This window comes from Zootermopsis nevadensis, unplaced genomic scaffold (assembly GCF_977971745.1).
Source record: "Zootermopsis nevadensis isolate Lab colony 2312 unplaced genomic scaffold, Znev_1.0 Znev_ptg000012l, whole genome shotgun sequence".
NCBI lineage: Eukaryota > Metazoa > Arthropoda > Insecta > Blattodea > Termopsidae > Zootermopsis > Zootermopsis nevadensis.
In genome coordinates, this window is record NW_028259144.1 from 7,299,174 (window position 1) to 7,316,244 (window position 17,071).

The window sequence follows — 17,071 nt, forward strand, 5'->3', positions numbered from 1 at the left end:
GGTCTTCCTATGATTTACAGTCATTCTGCCCTACATAATTATGCAGCTAAGGCAAAAAGAGGTGACGTTCCACATACCTGTTACTTTGCCACTACACGAGGAGAAGTGACAGGCTTCGTGATCTAATAACTTTACCAAAAGATAAAGGGCCCCTGACATCCATTCGACAGGAAGATGAGTGGGCCCCAGAGCTGATCTGGATGTACTGGCAAAGAGAACACTTTGTCCCTCCAGCAAATTGAATCCTGGTTGAAGATCGCTGTCCTCTGGGATGTTGAACCAAGTCGTCAGATAGATGTTTACTGCCTCAGGGTGATACTGCTCTGATGGCAGAGGCAGTAATCACTTCTGAAACATCAGTAAACTCCTACCAGACTACATGGCATAACATCCTAGGTATCATCATACTCATTACCATGAGAACCTGAAATCGCACCTGAATCCTGGTTGTATAGCATGTAACAGGTAACTTTATTTCAACAATTAAACTTCTGAAGCATGAAGTTCATCTACATTACAAATCTCATTCAGTTAATGATGTTTAAAGAAATAATTGATGTTTATTTTGAGAATCGTAAGAAACATGTAAATACATTCTGTGGGTAAAATGCAGTTACTAAATATTAAAGAAAGTGGTACATGAACTTTACCACTGCTTTAAAGGGATAAGAATGGAAGGACCATAGCTGTAACTTCTTGAAATATTGTCCTAATTCTTATGAGTAGCCTTAAAAATTTGTTATTAACAACAAGAAGCAAATAACACTTTAAAAGTGCAGAAAGCTTAATTACTGGTGACACTATAGAGCTATATGAACAATGCTTACATATGTATGAGGTGATGCTTTTGCAGCGACTGAAGGTGATGAAAGATTCTCGGGCTACAAGCCGTGTCAGGTGGCTGAACGGTGAACAAACGATATCTTCTGCCAATGTTTCAAGAACAAACTTTGTTCTCATCCTCAGGGCTGCTGGGTAACCAGCATGTTACTTTGTTGCGCGCTAGCTGATGGGAACTGGCTGGCGGTGGACGGCAGGTAGTGATGATGCCAGCAGAAGACACAGTTTGTTCACCGTTCAGCCACCTGATGCGGTTTGTAGCATGAGAATCTTTCATCAATGCTTACATATATTTTCACAAATGCCAAACCAATAATTCTATTTAACAGAAAGATACATGGCCAAATCTTAGTGTTCTACAAAGTTCAAGTAAAACAAATCATTTAACAAAATTTAAATGTACCATATTAGATTACATATCACACACTTTCTTTTTCAAAACTTTGCTGAAAAATATTTGGGTGCATGATTTATAACAAACTCCCTGGTAGCAGAACCTGCAGGTCCAACACTGACAACACCAAAGGCAGACCACCAGCCATGATCCTGAACCAACTTCATCCATTTGCCATCCTCACAGTCCACCTCCCTAAGATCCATCTTGATATTATCCTCCTATCTCCTTCTTGGTCTGCCCAGTGGTCATTTTTTCAGAACGATTTCCAACAAAAATTCTGTATGCACTCCTTGCCTCCCCTCCATGCGTGCTACATGTCTAGCCCATCAGAGCCTCCTAGATTTCACTATTCTCATTATGCTATGTGACCTGTACAATTCATGCAGCTCCTCATTATGTAATACTCTAAATTCCCCATTTATTTCATCGTTCCTAGGTCCAAATATATTCCTGAGCACCTTGTTTTCGAACACTTGTAATCTATGCATTTCCTTCAAGGTAAGAGACCATGTTTCATAACCATACAAAACAGGCAATATTATTGTTTTACATATCTTGATCTTTAATGTTTTGGATAACAAATGAGATGATAAGTTTTTGAATTGAATAAAACAAACGTTTCCTGGCGTATTCTACTCTTCATTTCATCGTGGACCTCAATTCTATTTGTTATTGTTGTTCCCTTATACTTAAATTTTGAAACATTTTCAAGTGATGTGCAAGAAGCATTGGGAATAAAGCATTCCCCGTTTTAGACCACTGTGCAATGGGAATGGATCCATGAGGTTACCTATACGAACTCTACTGGACGCCCCATCCATACACACCTTAATTAACCTAACAAGTTTCATGATTTATACAAGAATTCATTAAAAATGGTCAATCATGATAGCATCACTGTCTGCAAGATATATCTGCAACAGTTAAGCATTTTCTACAAAAAATGGTAGGCAGTGTATGAGGTTAATTAGTAACAAATGAAAATATTCATTTCAGTTAAACTCTTCTTTATGCCATACCCATCAATCATATTTAAATTTTATCTACAACTCCATAAGACTGCAGGGTGACTGTACATCATGCAACAAGCAACAAAGATACACTATGACACTTGCCAAATGGGCCACATAAGTGTTCCTGCACAGTCACTTTTGCATTTTATAAAAACCGCTACCCCTTTTGGACTGATATAATCATGCTGAGAAATTAAAGTGTGTGAATTATGTGATGAAATATGATAATTCAAAGGAAAGTGTGAAAACTGAGCCATGACTTGCAGATAAACATTGCTGTAAAATACATAATGATAAATTAATAATATACAAAATTATTTTAAGCAAAAATTCTTATATGAGATTTGTTTAAAATAAAAGATTAATATATTTTAAAAGTCATGGCCCACTAGTTAGTTCAGAGCTAAGGGACCCTGATTTTGATCCACAATACAGAACAATGGAAACAAATGTCTACGAGATCTCATACATATTGTATATCTATGTTAAAGAGAATGCAATTCTCTGCTTTGGTCTTCTGGGGCTTAATACCCATTATCAAACTTGTACATAATGAAAATGTGTTTATGCCTTAATTATGATCTTCCTACTTATTCTGATACTTCTCTAATCTTTCCTACTCTTTTATTTCAATTACAATGCAATACATTATGACATCACTCTTTAAGCTTCCTAACTTAATATGATTAAAAACTTGTGACCTTTAGAAGTCCATATGTAACAGTCAAAATGTTAACATCTCTCACAACTTCCACAGCCGTAGTTTCCACATCTTACACTTAGACTTTTAGAGCATGTTCTCAGAGCAAGGTAAGACAATTTTGTACCACACAGAAGCAAGTCAGAAAATACTGAAAATTGAAACAAAAATTAAATATCATTGAACATTTAGAATTGTAAGGTGAAGTCCCAGGGTTTCTAGTTCTTAGTAGGATTACGATAAGTAATCAGATTTATCCCCCCCCCCCCCCATGAAAGAGCCCCCCATATACACTATTCGAGATGTGTGTGGAGTGGATATAAACACAGGCAAGCGAAATACTCAGTCCACAATCACATGATCCTTCACCAGTGTTTGATACACATTCTGAATAGACTTCATTAACCTATGGATGAGAGTTTGGTTTATCCCCAGAGTCAGTCTGGACATGGTGTTCAAAAGTACCAGTCCATACTGGGATTAAACTCTATCAATCTTTGTTGTTGTAAATTCCATTAATGGAGCAGCCATTTTAAACATTTCATGACCATCACTACTCATAAGATGACGCAAACCATCTAAGTGCAAAGTGTGAAAGTTCACACAAGATTTGATGTTCTCATGGCGATACAGATGTCAATGTTGGTCATCTGGGTTCTAATTCCGTGTGGACTTCTACATTGTCTTTCACTGAAATGATGGTATCTGCCTACAAGTATTAAACCCAAAAGACTAACACTAATAAGGTTCATATTGTTTACATGAGTCACTTTCAGTGCTGCCAATATCACTTTTGAGGTGATTTAAAACTGTATCGACATTTTTCCCCATAATAAAATGATAGTGACAAATGTGTGAAGTAATGGTATGTCTGATCTTCCAGGCTAGTGTCTGCCAAATAAGACCAAGGAATCCACTTCTGCAACCATGAGGCAGATTTTGTTTTTCTGTGATACGTAAGAGACGGTGCAATGACAGTTGTGACAAGATACGTACATCATAATGTCATATTGGGAGCTAAGAACCAGGATCAGGCATAATCTACATTCCTGAAGACAAGGACGAAAGTTTCTCAAGTGTAAACAGGATTCCAGAAATACACCTTCACACTGACCATAAGTGAATTACTGGTGGAGAGTATATTTTCAGTCTTGGATTAAATGTAAAACATTTAATGAACAAATTTATCATCACACACAAGATGCAGAAAACAAATTAGAGAATTGCTCTTAATATTCAACATTTAAAGCTGAGTATCTAAATATCTCATACAATTATTTGTATGAATCATACTGACAGACTACGAGCAAGCGGAGTTTGTCAGGCAACTAATAAAACTGTGATATTTCTAAAGGGCTCTGTGCAAAAAAAATGAACCCATATCTGGTCAGGGATTCAAATGGCTGCCCATTGAATGGGTCCTGGAATTTTAATTACATGGTAAAATGTCCCCAGAATGTAATAAAACATGGTCAGTGAAAATATAAAGACCTGTCACGATAAAAAAATATTTCATTCTTTTGTTTTTAATTTTATATGACTCATGGGTACAAAATTCTCTTCCTCACATAATACTTTAACAATGCACTGTAAACTGATAGTGCTAACATTTTTTTAAAAAAGATACTACCTGCTTTTTAAATAATCTAACCAATAACTTATTACATATCAGAGGCCTGCTTAGTATCTGGTCCTGAAGAAATATAGTGGCCTCTCCTCAGTATTACAAACAATTAATGTTTTCATACTACAAAGTTTGATTGTCACCACAACAGGACATGTCAGAATGGAAGGACCATGGCAGAGACATATGGGACAGAAATCCTTACATATGAGATTATGGAATTTCCACTGGCACCACCAGATGCAGTTTCGCCTAACATTTTAAATTGGTTCTCAAAAGGTCTGTAAAGATGACTATTTTTATAGCAGAAGGAAAAATATAAAAGGTAAAATATCTGGTGGAGGTCACAGCGGTCTGAGGCATGGGCCTTGTGCCACTTGGTCGCTGGGACTGTGGGTTCGAATCCCACTCAAGCCATGGATGTTTGTCCACATTTCTGTGTTGTGCCGTCCTGTGTACAGGTAGAGGCCTTGTGACGGGCCGATCCCTCGTCCAAGGAGTCCTACCAAAATGTCCATAGATCAAAACCAACGAAAAGTTGGGACCCGCAGTGCTCAGGCACTTAAAGAACGGATCATACAAGTATCCAAGTAAGTAAAATATCTGGTAGTATAATAACCAACAATCATATGAAGACTCAAGCAGAGGCAACTCCAAAAATGCTGTATATATTACATATAATGGAAAATGGACAATGCCAAGCATAACTACAATATTTTTAATTAGGATGCCTTAATACGTGTGTGGGAGGATAAAAGGGGCTGTACCACAAAACTGAAAAAAAAATATAGTTTTGGGAATGTTGAATATGAAGGGATCAAATAAAGGTTTAAAAACCAGTGTAATAAGACTGACATAACTCAAGGAAAACAATAATTAAAAGTTTTAGCATTTCTATAGTTGGAAACTTAAATGCAAAATACATAAATGATTATGCCCCAAAGAAGAGACATAATGAATTAAGATTTTAACAAATCTATAACAAAAATAAAGACGAGTAATGAATCCATTACAAAACACATACAATGCAATAATACACAGAAAGTTTGTATCAGGAATCAAATAATATCTACGGAACTGAAACATATGAAAGGGAATCCACCATCACATCAATTAAGTCTGCTCACGAGTCTGCACTGGTAAACGAAAATATGACTACAGCACCAAAAATTTCCAACATATAATAGCATGAGGGTTGTTAAAATGAAACCCATTTGTGGTACTGCTAGCAAATACAGCCAGTTGCAGGTGATCACACAATTGTATACATGACACACTAGCAGTCAACCAAGAATCATGCAACAGAATGATAATGTTAGAGCAAATGGGAACAGTACGACATGATTAAATTTCTGCACTCCAGGTGCAGAACCCATCCAAACAGAACAGTTTTCTTCGATAATGATAAATAGCTAATCCTGTTCAAACGACGCTGTCACCACAATCCCTGTAGAGTGATGTTTAGAAACCTTCTGAGATCTTCATACTACCATCATGAGATAGCATCCTGGTACGTTAATAAGAGGCGGCAATATATTGTACGGCAATGCTCATCTCCACATGGTCCAGTTCCGTCACTGTGCGACTTCCACGCGTTCATCCACTCAAAACGTGCAAAGGGGTCATACATTTTGGGTGGACAAAGATGCCAAGGCTGCAGTGGTATAGTGGTTCCAGAAGCAGCCTAGGAAGTTCTTTGCATCAGCTGGTACATCAATGGGATTCATTTAATAGCTTCTACTTCAACCAGAAGAAATCACCAAACAGGTTTCACTTGAACAAGCCTCATGCATGTTCTGGGAACTTAGTCAAATGTAACTACTAAGGTGAACTATAAATTTCATCTTCACTGTTAGAGTTTATTATTTACCTCTCTTAATGGCAGTTTGTTGGTTAGAACTCATACCACCAGACGGCATATTATTTACACATGTAAAGTTTCTGGAAGGTAAAAGAAGTAAGAACAAATCTCACAAAGTGAGGAAGAAATATAAGTTGGTGAGTATGTAAGTGGCACAAATACATGTATTGGTGTTACAATAGTGCATATGTTTCATAAACAATAGTACTTTATGCATAGTATGATCTAACTAAAATATTTACAAAGTTTATATTCAGAAGACACTCAGTGAAAACTCACTTGCGTCCCCTACTCACAAATACGTTATCACATAGCTGTATTCCTTAGTAATGTTTCCTAGTCAAATATTTTATTATACTGTACTTTTCATTCTTTCATTTTCCCTTTTAAGTATTACAATATAGGATTCCTCAAGCTATGAAATTGCCCAAGGAAATGTCTTATATAAAGCCTTTCCATTTACTTGCTTGTCACAATTATCAATTTAAACAGAAAAAAAAATTATATTAATTCTTTCCACTGCTGAACACCATGCTAACATCTGTAACATGAAATACCGAACCACTCAAATCTAAAGCTGCCAAATGCATGAAAATGCTCTGGAACATGCTCATCATATACACAAAATGTTAGAACTGAAATGTTTCTGCAAGACTGATCATATAACTATTTCATATGAATTGCGTATTCCACAATATAACATTTAAGACATAATCAAGAATTTAAAACGTAACAGGCAAACAAATATAACTTCAAAAAATCTTCACATACTGTTTGTATTTATATGATTTTGAAGCGGGAATGGGGAAGATGAATTTACTCAGTGTATAGTTTTATTCACACCTGGCCTTTGCATTTACAAGCAAATTATTTCTAATCAAAGATCAACACCAAGACCAGCTTGATTATACTAGGCTTCATCTCATACTGACTGTTTACATTTACCTAATATGTTAAACAAAAAGAATCATCCGTCCATAAACATTTTAAGATAATTTCAAAATATTTTTACTGTGTAAGATTTGACGTTTTCACAGCGGTGAGTACGAAGATTTCTGTCTTCTGGGTTGTTGCGCTGTGTAGTCTGGTCGATGTTAACCAACGTTTCAGAGGTCATACTGCCTCCGTCATCAGGGCAGTATGACCTCTGAAACGTTAGTTAACATCGACCAGATTACACAGCGCAACAACCCAGAAGACAGAAATCATCATACTCATCGCCCTGATGATGGAGGCAGTATGACCTCTGAAACGTTGGTTAACATCGACCAGACTACACAGCGCAATAACCCAGAAGACAGAAATCTTCATATTTTTACTGCTTTGCCAGTACATTACAATCAAACTCATGTTTATGATAATTGCTTAACTTGGAACATTACATCCTTTTTTTTTGTAAGCAATTTGCTGCACAAGTGAAAGCAATAAATAACATCAGTCACTATTAATTTAATATAACACCACCAGCTCACAAGTTGTGCACCAAAAGTAAAATATTTCTGGAAAGTGGTCATAACATTTTAAAATTGGTTTACTGCTATTTAAAATACCCTTAAAACTTCTGTCTAATTATTTAAGGTACAGTTGAACACAATTTATGGGCTGAACCAAACACTCTAGAACAGTGGTATTCAACCTGGGGTACGCCTACCCCCGGGGGTACATGAAATTTAAAAAATATATATTATTTTATGATAAACACTGAATAATCAGTAATGAAATTTATTTACTTTATTTTAGATGTAGATTATATACTATGTATAACTTGAATTATACACCAACAACTTTGGGGGTACAAAGTTGAAGAGAAATTATATCTGGGGGTACGCGAACAAAAAAGGTTGATACCACTGCTCTAGAAGACCACTTAATCTGATTCTTATTCCTCTCACAAGCACATCAAATGCTGATTGTAACATTAAATATTATTCTCCCAGCGTAAAGGCCTGACAAAGTACATATTATTATGTACATTACAATACAACAGAGAAACAAATTACATAAAAATTATTTTCACATGATTGCCAATGCTGTCTTTAAATTGTTAATGGACAAACTCACATTTTTATTTACTCTTTCTCAAGTTCTCTTCACAGCAACTAAATAAATAATAGCTCATTTGCTCAACCCTACTCGTAAAAAGTATAGTTTCAAAATTGTGTGCTTTCCAGCAAGTACGTCTGAGAATGCATCAACTAATATTTCACACCTCATGTATTCTGGTATAGGTATCCAAAGTTTTGCTCAACATAACCACTTGTTGTATAAAAGATTACATTTCAATGTTCAGTACGTATATTACTGGTTTTGATTCTCTGAGCCGAAGGGAACGGTTAGTTCACTTTTATATCACAAGCCTGGGGAAGTTAGATCTATTCATGACTCGTATGCTACACAGAACAATCACAGCTGAACTTTAATTCACAATTCTGCTAAATTTATTCCATGACACACGGTTTACAAAAGCTTCTTCCACATTTCATACAACACCCCTACCAATTTTATCACTTTCTGTCAGATCACACCCTCTGTCAATAAATCTTACTCATGCCAGTGTAGTTATTCTCTAATTGTTCATGACAGTAGATGATTCTTTATAGAAACCCTACATTAGAGAATGTCCACTGTCTGAGGTATATTTAAAATCCGAGATGTTTTGAGAGATGACTCTACTTCTGTCTTCAGCTAATTGGTTGTCATTATACAAACACCTATTTCCTGTATTGTTAGTGACAATGGTCAGGAACGAACCTGAGGCAGTCTAATGGTTAGTGTACTAGCCTTGTTTCTGAACGGTCCTAGGTTCAATGCTGTCTGCTGCCAATAAAGCGTCGGTAACCAGTAACATAAAGTTGTGAGTGTAGCCAACTTACACAATGCCATGTATATCAGATATTAAATTAAATCCGTGTCGTAACATCCCTCTGAGAGCCAAAGCCGACTAGCTGGCTGGTAGCCTCACATTCACATGCCTAAGCAGAGGTGAACGATCATCCAACCAGATATAGGGTGACGTGTGGTCAGCACGACAAACCCCCAGCCATTGCTAGCTTTCCTGACCGGATTACGCTACTCATTGTAGCTCCCCAATTTCCTCACGATGCTGGGTTGGCACTGGTCCCATACACTGGTCAAAAGCTCATGAGAAAATTTCTTCTCCCCCGAGACCCAAACCAGCACGCATTTGTATCGCTACGGCGCGCGGGACTGTATATCAGATATACCTCAGACAATACACATGTCCAACAGTGTTTCTACAGCCATTGTAGTTACTTTGCATTACCATTGTTAACTTCACTGTTATAGTAATTTGGCAACACAGAAGACGCTCGGTTTATGCTGGTTGTTCCACTCCCAAATCAGGAGAGTGGATGCACACTAAGGTTATGCTTGGGTGAAATAAAGTGGACTAGACAGATGATGAATGCTCGCTGGCTCATTGGTATGCTACTCACTTGACAGCTGGCAGCAAGGAGGACGAGCTCGGAGACCAGCGTCAAACACACGACTCTTTATTAACAGGAGTTGAAGGGCATGGCACAGGACAAGGACAGCTACCATTACCCTGAAACAAAAAAGTGTTTCACAATTCACAACCTGACTACTATTCAGTTTTAAGACACGATCCACACTTTAAACTCTCCTGTCCAACGGCTATGCTGTTACAAGTAATCACGACAATAAACTGAAATGGGAACAAGTTTCAGAACTACCGACTTTTTTCATACACAAATAAGTTCTTTTTTTGTAAAAAAATACTGAAGTGCTTCTAACCCTTTGCAACGCTATTTAAGTTCACATTCTCTGTTAAAATATGACCAGTTAATTTAAAGACCTTTATATACCACATTTTAACACATTTACCACAGCGGCCAACAAACTATATGGTAGTAGAACCTGAAGGTTCAATGCTGCCAACACTAAGAATGATTTCAGACACAATTCTGTCCAACTCTCCCACTGCTGCAAGGGACATGTAATTTTATTGCATTCTAATGCGCTGCACACAACAAAAAGTTGTTGTTTATTAAATTACCTGCACTGCGCAAGGCGCAGAAGATGCTAGTAAGTGCCCGCTCTCCATTTCACTCAGTTCCTGTACTCGATTGTTGAAGCTGGCTGCACTGTTGCGCTGCCGACATAGGTACGGAGTGTCGCCTGGTGATGGGGTATCACGACCCTATATATGGCAAGACAAAATTCAGTAAAACTTCGATGATAACCATGCCACAAAAAATATTTTATGATTTTCTAACCGCATATGCACAAGTCTGTCAGACATACTGAATTCACAATCCTGGATTCTTAACAAGGCAAGTTAAGAACAATAATCACAATAAAAAGAATTTGATATCTGAGGTTCTCGTAGCGGTGAAAACGTCGATTGTGGTGATCTACGCTGTGACAGCATTCATCCTGAAGACAGAGGTAATAGTTCCTCCAAAGCATTCGTAACCATCCACAAGACCATACAGCATTACAATCCAGATCACAATTGACATACATGTTTTTTACCAAAATCAATAAACAATAAATGTGTACAAAATTTTGATGGGGAAAATACCCTGAAATGTGAATACTTAGTGCTGGAAGAATAATATAATTGGATTTTTGAGGAAAGGGATATTAAGATGGCTAGAAGGGTCAAGAAGCAGGCTACTGTGACAGTAGTGACAATTTTTGGGTTCTATAACTAAAGAGAATTTTCTGAACAGCTGATAACTAACATGACCTCGAAGAGTCTGCATATGTTACCTCTTAAACATTTGCCTTAAATTTTACATTATACACAAAAAATATAATGTTAACACACATACATGTTTGGAAGGTCCACAACAAGTAGATAGGGCACACGGTTTGTCTGTCTTAGGGCAATCCAACACGCAGTCTTCTGTTGGGGCTGGCTGGATTGTGTCTGCAGGAAACTGGAAAAAATGTACCATTATATTAACAGTTATTCCAGTTGTGATGTCAAGACCATTTAGAATCAAATCTGATGATTGATTCACTACTATATTAATTTAATACAATTCTAAAGGGCTCTGACGACAGTAGATTACACTTAAAATTGTTCATTTTTTTTTGACTATTTCTGTCATCCTATTTTAAGAGACAAAAAAACAAAGTTTTCAGAGACTGGCTCTGTCTCTGTCTTCAGGTGACGAGTACCTAATCAGTTGGGTCCGTTAAATAGAGATAGTCTCTGTCAGTGGACCACTAATTAAATTTGTTAAAATTTAATTGTTCAGGAAAGAAATGCAACGAGGTCTGAGAACTGATACTTTTGTGCAGAAAATAAGAACACTGGTGAGTCAGTGTGTTAGATTACGTGAATACACAACAGTTTTGTACCAAAAAATCATTTGGTTTCAGTCTATTTCGTGTTATGCAAAAGTCTAATTTGTAGTTTTAATTTGCCATTTAATCTGATGAAGATTTGTTAATGATTATGGAAGTAAAGAAATGTATGATCACATGGAGAAAAATGTGTGGCCCTGTACGGAACACTTACCTCGTTCACTTCAACAAATTCTGGTTGTATGGTAGTTGAATGGATGCCCTCATTATGAAAGAATTCTTTAACTTTTTCAGCAATTTTCATATACTCTGATAAATTTCTGCATCTGAAATAATATAATGCAACAGAATGGATAAACAAATTAAAATAATATATGTAGAAGGTGACATACTGTAAATTCTGTACTTTAGAAACTTTTATACAACCAAGACCTCCACATACATATGACAATGAAATTACTGTCAAGATAAAATGTAAATATAAGCATACAGACTTGCTTTTTTCCAACATTAGTACAATCTTCAACGAATCACTATGAATGGTATATATTTATTTTAATAATCATGTACAGATTTATTATCACATTCTTGCATTTCTGTTTATTGTGAGTAGTTTTTATCAATTAAAATAGATTTTATTAAGTTCCTTCCTCTAATTTGTATATGATGCATACATAGAATGGACTTGTTGCTAGATTTAATTGCTTAACAACGAATTCAGTTATTCCTGTAACCACAAATTTTGAAGAATCACACTGGTAATTCAGAAACAATGCACCTGTAGCATCTAGTGTATGGGGTCCTCAGAGCTAGTCTGTCTCAATATTTTATGATCACTGTTTTAAATAACCAAGAACACAACCCTTCGCCATTACAATTATCAACTGGTTAATGCCGTTTACACTGAGAATCATACAAAACCAATAAAATGCAGCATTACCGACTCTTAACGCGGATGATCATACAGTTACCAACTGGCTTCACAGGATTATACCTGTTAAGTTACCTTATATGTGCTGAAGCAATAATACGATCTCCTGCCAGCTGCCACACGTGGAACTCATGCACAGCTAGAACACCATCCACCTTATCTAGTAGGCGACGTTGTATGGCATCCACTTGTATATGAGTTGGAACGGTCTGCAGTAGGATCAAAGCAGATTCCTGTAGTAGTGGCCACACTGATCGCAGAATCAGCAACACAAGCAGCAGGCTTAATGCTGGATCAATGTAGTATTTGTACTCCCAGTCTGTGAGGTATACTATCTGCAACATAACATGTATTCATGGCGATAATTCCCTACAATATCCCAAATACAATGTAGACATGCAAACCACGCGACTCTTTATAATAAACTAGCAGTGCCCGCAGTGCTTCTTCTTCTTCTTCTTCTTCTTCTTCTTCTTCTTCTATGGTTCTCCGGTCCGTGTTCGGTCCATGGCTTCCTCAATTATCCTCTTCCATTCAGTCCTCTGTTAGGTCTGTCTGTCCGAGGCTTTGATTGAGGTTTCGAAACATCTTCCTTTTTACGGTGCAAGGTTGTTAGCCTTGCGACCAACCCCCAACCTGGAGGACCAGGGTACCTGTCTTAGTCTGACCTCTCCCCCTCGACCAATCTGGCTACGGAGGCCCTACCAGTAGCTACTGCATGGAAATTTGATGAATGCTTACATTTCTTAACAATCATTATTGCCTAAAGCTTACAATAGGCCTGATAATTCGATACTTATCACTAAATATCATAGAAAATAATTATCATCATCCCTAAACCCAACATCTTCACTGAGACACAAACCTAGGACAATTTTTGTTTTCGCGACCTTAATCTCCTCACCGAAACAAACAATTTTGTTCTTTGCATGATTTTTCTGTCATGCTTAGTTTCCGAGCTATAGAAAACATCTTCATTGGGACATAAACTCACGACAGTATTAAATGAGATTTCAGTTCGTTGCTTATCGTACATGACTTGAATAAGTTAGGGGGGAAAATGCAACTTATACCCACTGAGGCAGAAGCGATTACTATGACGGAGCCCAATGCATCAGCCATAACGTGAAGAAATACACCACGCATGTTCATCTGCGAAGCAGGATTTGAATCATGTGATTGTTGGCATCGTCCTTCTTTCATCCTGTCAGAACCCAGTACTGAGGAAGGGGCAGGTGGCACTGGTGGCTGGAAGGTTTCGTCATTTTCATTATCATCTGTCGCTACTAAGTGTGTTAGTCGCGTGTGGCTCCGTGAGAAACCTCCGTGAGAATGTCCATGTGTGTTACCATGTTCTGTAAGACAAAATGAGACATTTAACAAATAAGGGAAGACCAGCTATCGGCAGCATAGTATGGGGGACTAAAATCACTTATTCCAGTGTAATAAAGGTTAAAGACCATTTAAATATAAAATTTAACCACAATTAAATCACCGGTTTGATGGAAAACGTGAAAATAATACGTGCAAAATAAAAATGTTACAATCTACCAACGATAAACACCAAAAAGCTCTTAAATAAGGCACAAAACATGATTTTAGGTTTTATGGCAGTGTATCTGAAGACAGTCATCTTAAAAGCTTCCTACTTACCATGGAACAAGAAAAGACCAACAATATTCACTAACAATCCCAATACTCCTACTACAACTATAAGTCTCGGCTCATGAATCTCTTCAACCTCGATGAATCTAAAAAACAAGACAAACTCAATGAGCAAACGGAATGGTTTTAGTTATCTCATGCATACAATAAAATGCCACTGGAATGTACCAATGTATATAAATGATTTAAAACTCTGCTAACCTTTTGCAAGCTTCTACTGTTATAGAGAAGCACAATGCAACGAGGAATACGGCATTTACCAATGCTCCCAACACTTCAGCTCGGGCCCAGCCAAATGTATTCTTTGACCATTTCTTTGGAGACATCTACAAAGACAAACCTTCGATGTACAAATATAAAACACAACTAGCACACAGGAGAGGTCATAATGTCAAAATTTTGTGCGTCGTAGTTCTGATATCTGAAAGATTTTTCATTAATATAACCCACATAAAATGGTGAGGGTGTTCCGTAATCAGTTTACCAAGGAGATTCAATAATAAAAGTGGCGATAAGAATGAAAGTGTCAGGTTATTTAGAAATATATTTTCATACACAGAACTAAATATTTATTTTCTCTTACCTTAACAGAAAGGAAGGCCACAACCAGCGCAGCAACATCACTCAGCATGTGAAAACTGTCTGCAACAAGTGCCATGGAGTTGGTCACATACCCTACCACAATCTCTACCAGGAAGAAGAAGAGAGTAAGCCAAAACATCGACACGAGGCGGCATTTCTTCCCAGTGAATCGCCCCATCACTCTGTTCACCCTGCAACAAAAAAATTGCAGTGGCAGTGAGACGCAAATGTGAATGTATAATTATGGTAGGCACAAGAGATATGGAGGTACTGCCCCTAAATTCCCATAAAACGGCTGGGAAATGAAGTTCACAGTGCATGTATGAAGTTCCTGAAAAAATAGAGATTAAAGATAACCGAAAACAGGTCAAAACACGTAGCATGCTAGTTGTTAAAAATAAAGTAAAATGTGTATAAAGAACGTGTGACAGTAGCGAGTATAAGTTAATTTTATGCACTTCGTTGAAAAGAAAATATAAAACACACCAATTCTACGTGAGTCAGTAATGTTTATCTTTCGTGTTTCAGTATCGTGTTCAGAAGTCGAAAGAATTCGATTGTGAAACCTAATCTTACTACGTATGAACCATGGATTCAAAGGATAATAAACGTGTCATCAAGCATACGAAACAAGAACTCTTGTTGAAAGTAAGAATATGAGCACGTTACAAGCAAAACAAAGCAAAATCTTACATACCGATAATGCTTTAAATTACTGGCGCTCATGAACACGTACATCGGTATCGATATCAACGAATCGAGAGAGCCATTTTCGACTCTTAAAACAGTCAAGAAATTTCCCTCTGTATACTGAACCTGAAGGTTAATTACCGTATTCAAAACAGCCCGCCACTCCATACTATTCTGTATGAAATAAATTGTGTACATAACCTCACACGCTTATATATATTTTTTAGATTCACCAGAATACAATCTCTGTAAGCGGCATCTTGCCTTCAGAATTTACAACCAAAATTTGATCACCTTAATAATAATCGGCGAAAAGTACAAATAATGTATCCTCTCATTAAATAATTTTATCTATTATCCTGTTACGTCTTCCTGAGGTCCCAATATTCTGCGCAGCACATATATTCAGTCTATACAAATCTAAACTAAAGTGACAAAAGTATATTATCAAAGTAACATATTTTGGAATTTTCCATAGTTTCGGAAGCTGCTAAGCTGTTATCAGGAAGGAGAGTGAAATCTACTCTGTTGGGCCTAGTTCAACGGAGGTAAACTCAGAATTGTTCTGGAACAAACTAATCTTAATCCAATGAACATAACATAACAGACTTTCCAAAACGTCGCTGAAGTCAGTTTAATCATAAATACATGTTTCTTTTTGCCTTCGTGAGAAAAACACGTTTCACATCTACACAAAAACAAAAAAATTGCTGATATGCAAATAGGTTACTTGGCATATTTTAATATTATTAGTACAATTAACTACAAAAAATACAAAAAGCACCTACTTCCTTTCTTGCATCACCAATAAGAATTAGTATTATCGCAAAATATCATGCATCAAATGTCAAACAGCATAGCATAGCTTATATATACGTACATCATAACTATACATTGTATATTACCAAGCTCCTAAAAGCACGACGCATTTAAGGCTGGCATAAATACTGACAACTATAAGTAACACGTTATTACTACGTATGGGGGTGGGGTGCACCAGAAAGCGTTCTCAACACCGGCACTATATGGAAACGATCAACAGCATGCTCCAACAGCTTCAATACCGGATGAAGAGCCCAAAGTACTAGTTAGATAGATCTGGTAGGTTCTGGACGCCGTGATAATGACAAGACCCTGTCCTTGCAGAGAATCGAAACCCTGACATCCAGTCCGTAGCTAATCAAACACTAAACTTCCCCAGCTCGAATTAAAGATAAGAAGTTTCTAAATTAAAGACTTCAAGATCGAATGTTCCAAAGTCTAGATCAGTGGTATTCAACCTGGGGTACGCGTACCCCCGGAGGTACGCGAAGACATCTTAGGGGGTACGTGAAATTTAAAAAAAAAAAATATTATTTTATGATAAACACTGAATAATCAGTAATGTAATTTATTTAATTTATTTTAGATGTAGATTTTATATACGATGTACAACTTGCATTATACACCAACAACTTTGGGGGTACAAAG

At 37.0% G+C, this 17,071-nt stretch overlaps 1 protein-coding gene across 2 annotated transcripts in view; it reads right to left on the reverse strand.

Moving 5' to 3' along the window:
* Window positions 1–535: 535 nt before the first annotated feature.
* ZnT63C (solute carrier family 30 member 1) overlaps window positions 536–17,071 on the reverse strand; it is a 30,960-nt gene continuing 14,424 nt past the window's right edge. For both annotated transcript variants that reach the window (XM_022058074.2, XM_022058084.2), the window contains exons 2-10: window positions 14,913–15,102; window positions 14,531–14,655; window positions 14,318–14,415; window positions 13,742–14,019; window positions 12,740–12,999; window positions 11,948–12,059; window positions 11,253–11,360; window positions 10,472–10,615; window positions 536–10,000 (exon numbers count right to left, since the gene is read on the reverse strand). In XM_022058074.2, the coding sequence (XP_021913766.1) occupies window positions 9,932–10,000; window positions 10,472–10,615; window positions 11,253–11,360; window positions 11,948–12,059; window positions 12,740–12,999; window positions 13,742–14,019; window positions 14,318–14,415; window positions 14,531–14,655; window positions 14,913–15,089 (1,371 nt within the window). In that variant the 5' untranslated portion in view covers window positions 15,090–15,102 and the 3' untranslated portion in view covers window positions 536–9,931. The remainder of the gene's footprint in view (window positions 10,001–10,471; window positions 10,616–11,252; window positions 11,361–11,947; window positions 12,060–12,739; window positions 13,000–13,741; window positions 14,020–14,317; window positions 14,416–14,530; window positions 14,656–14,912; window positions 15,103–17,071) is intronic.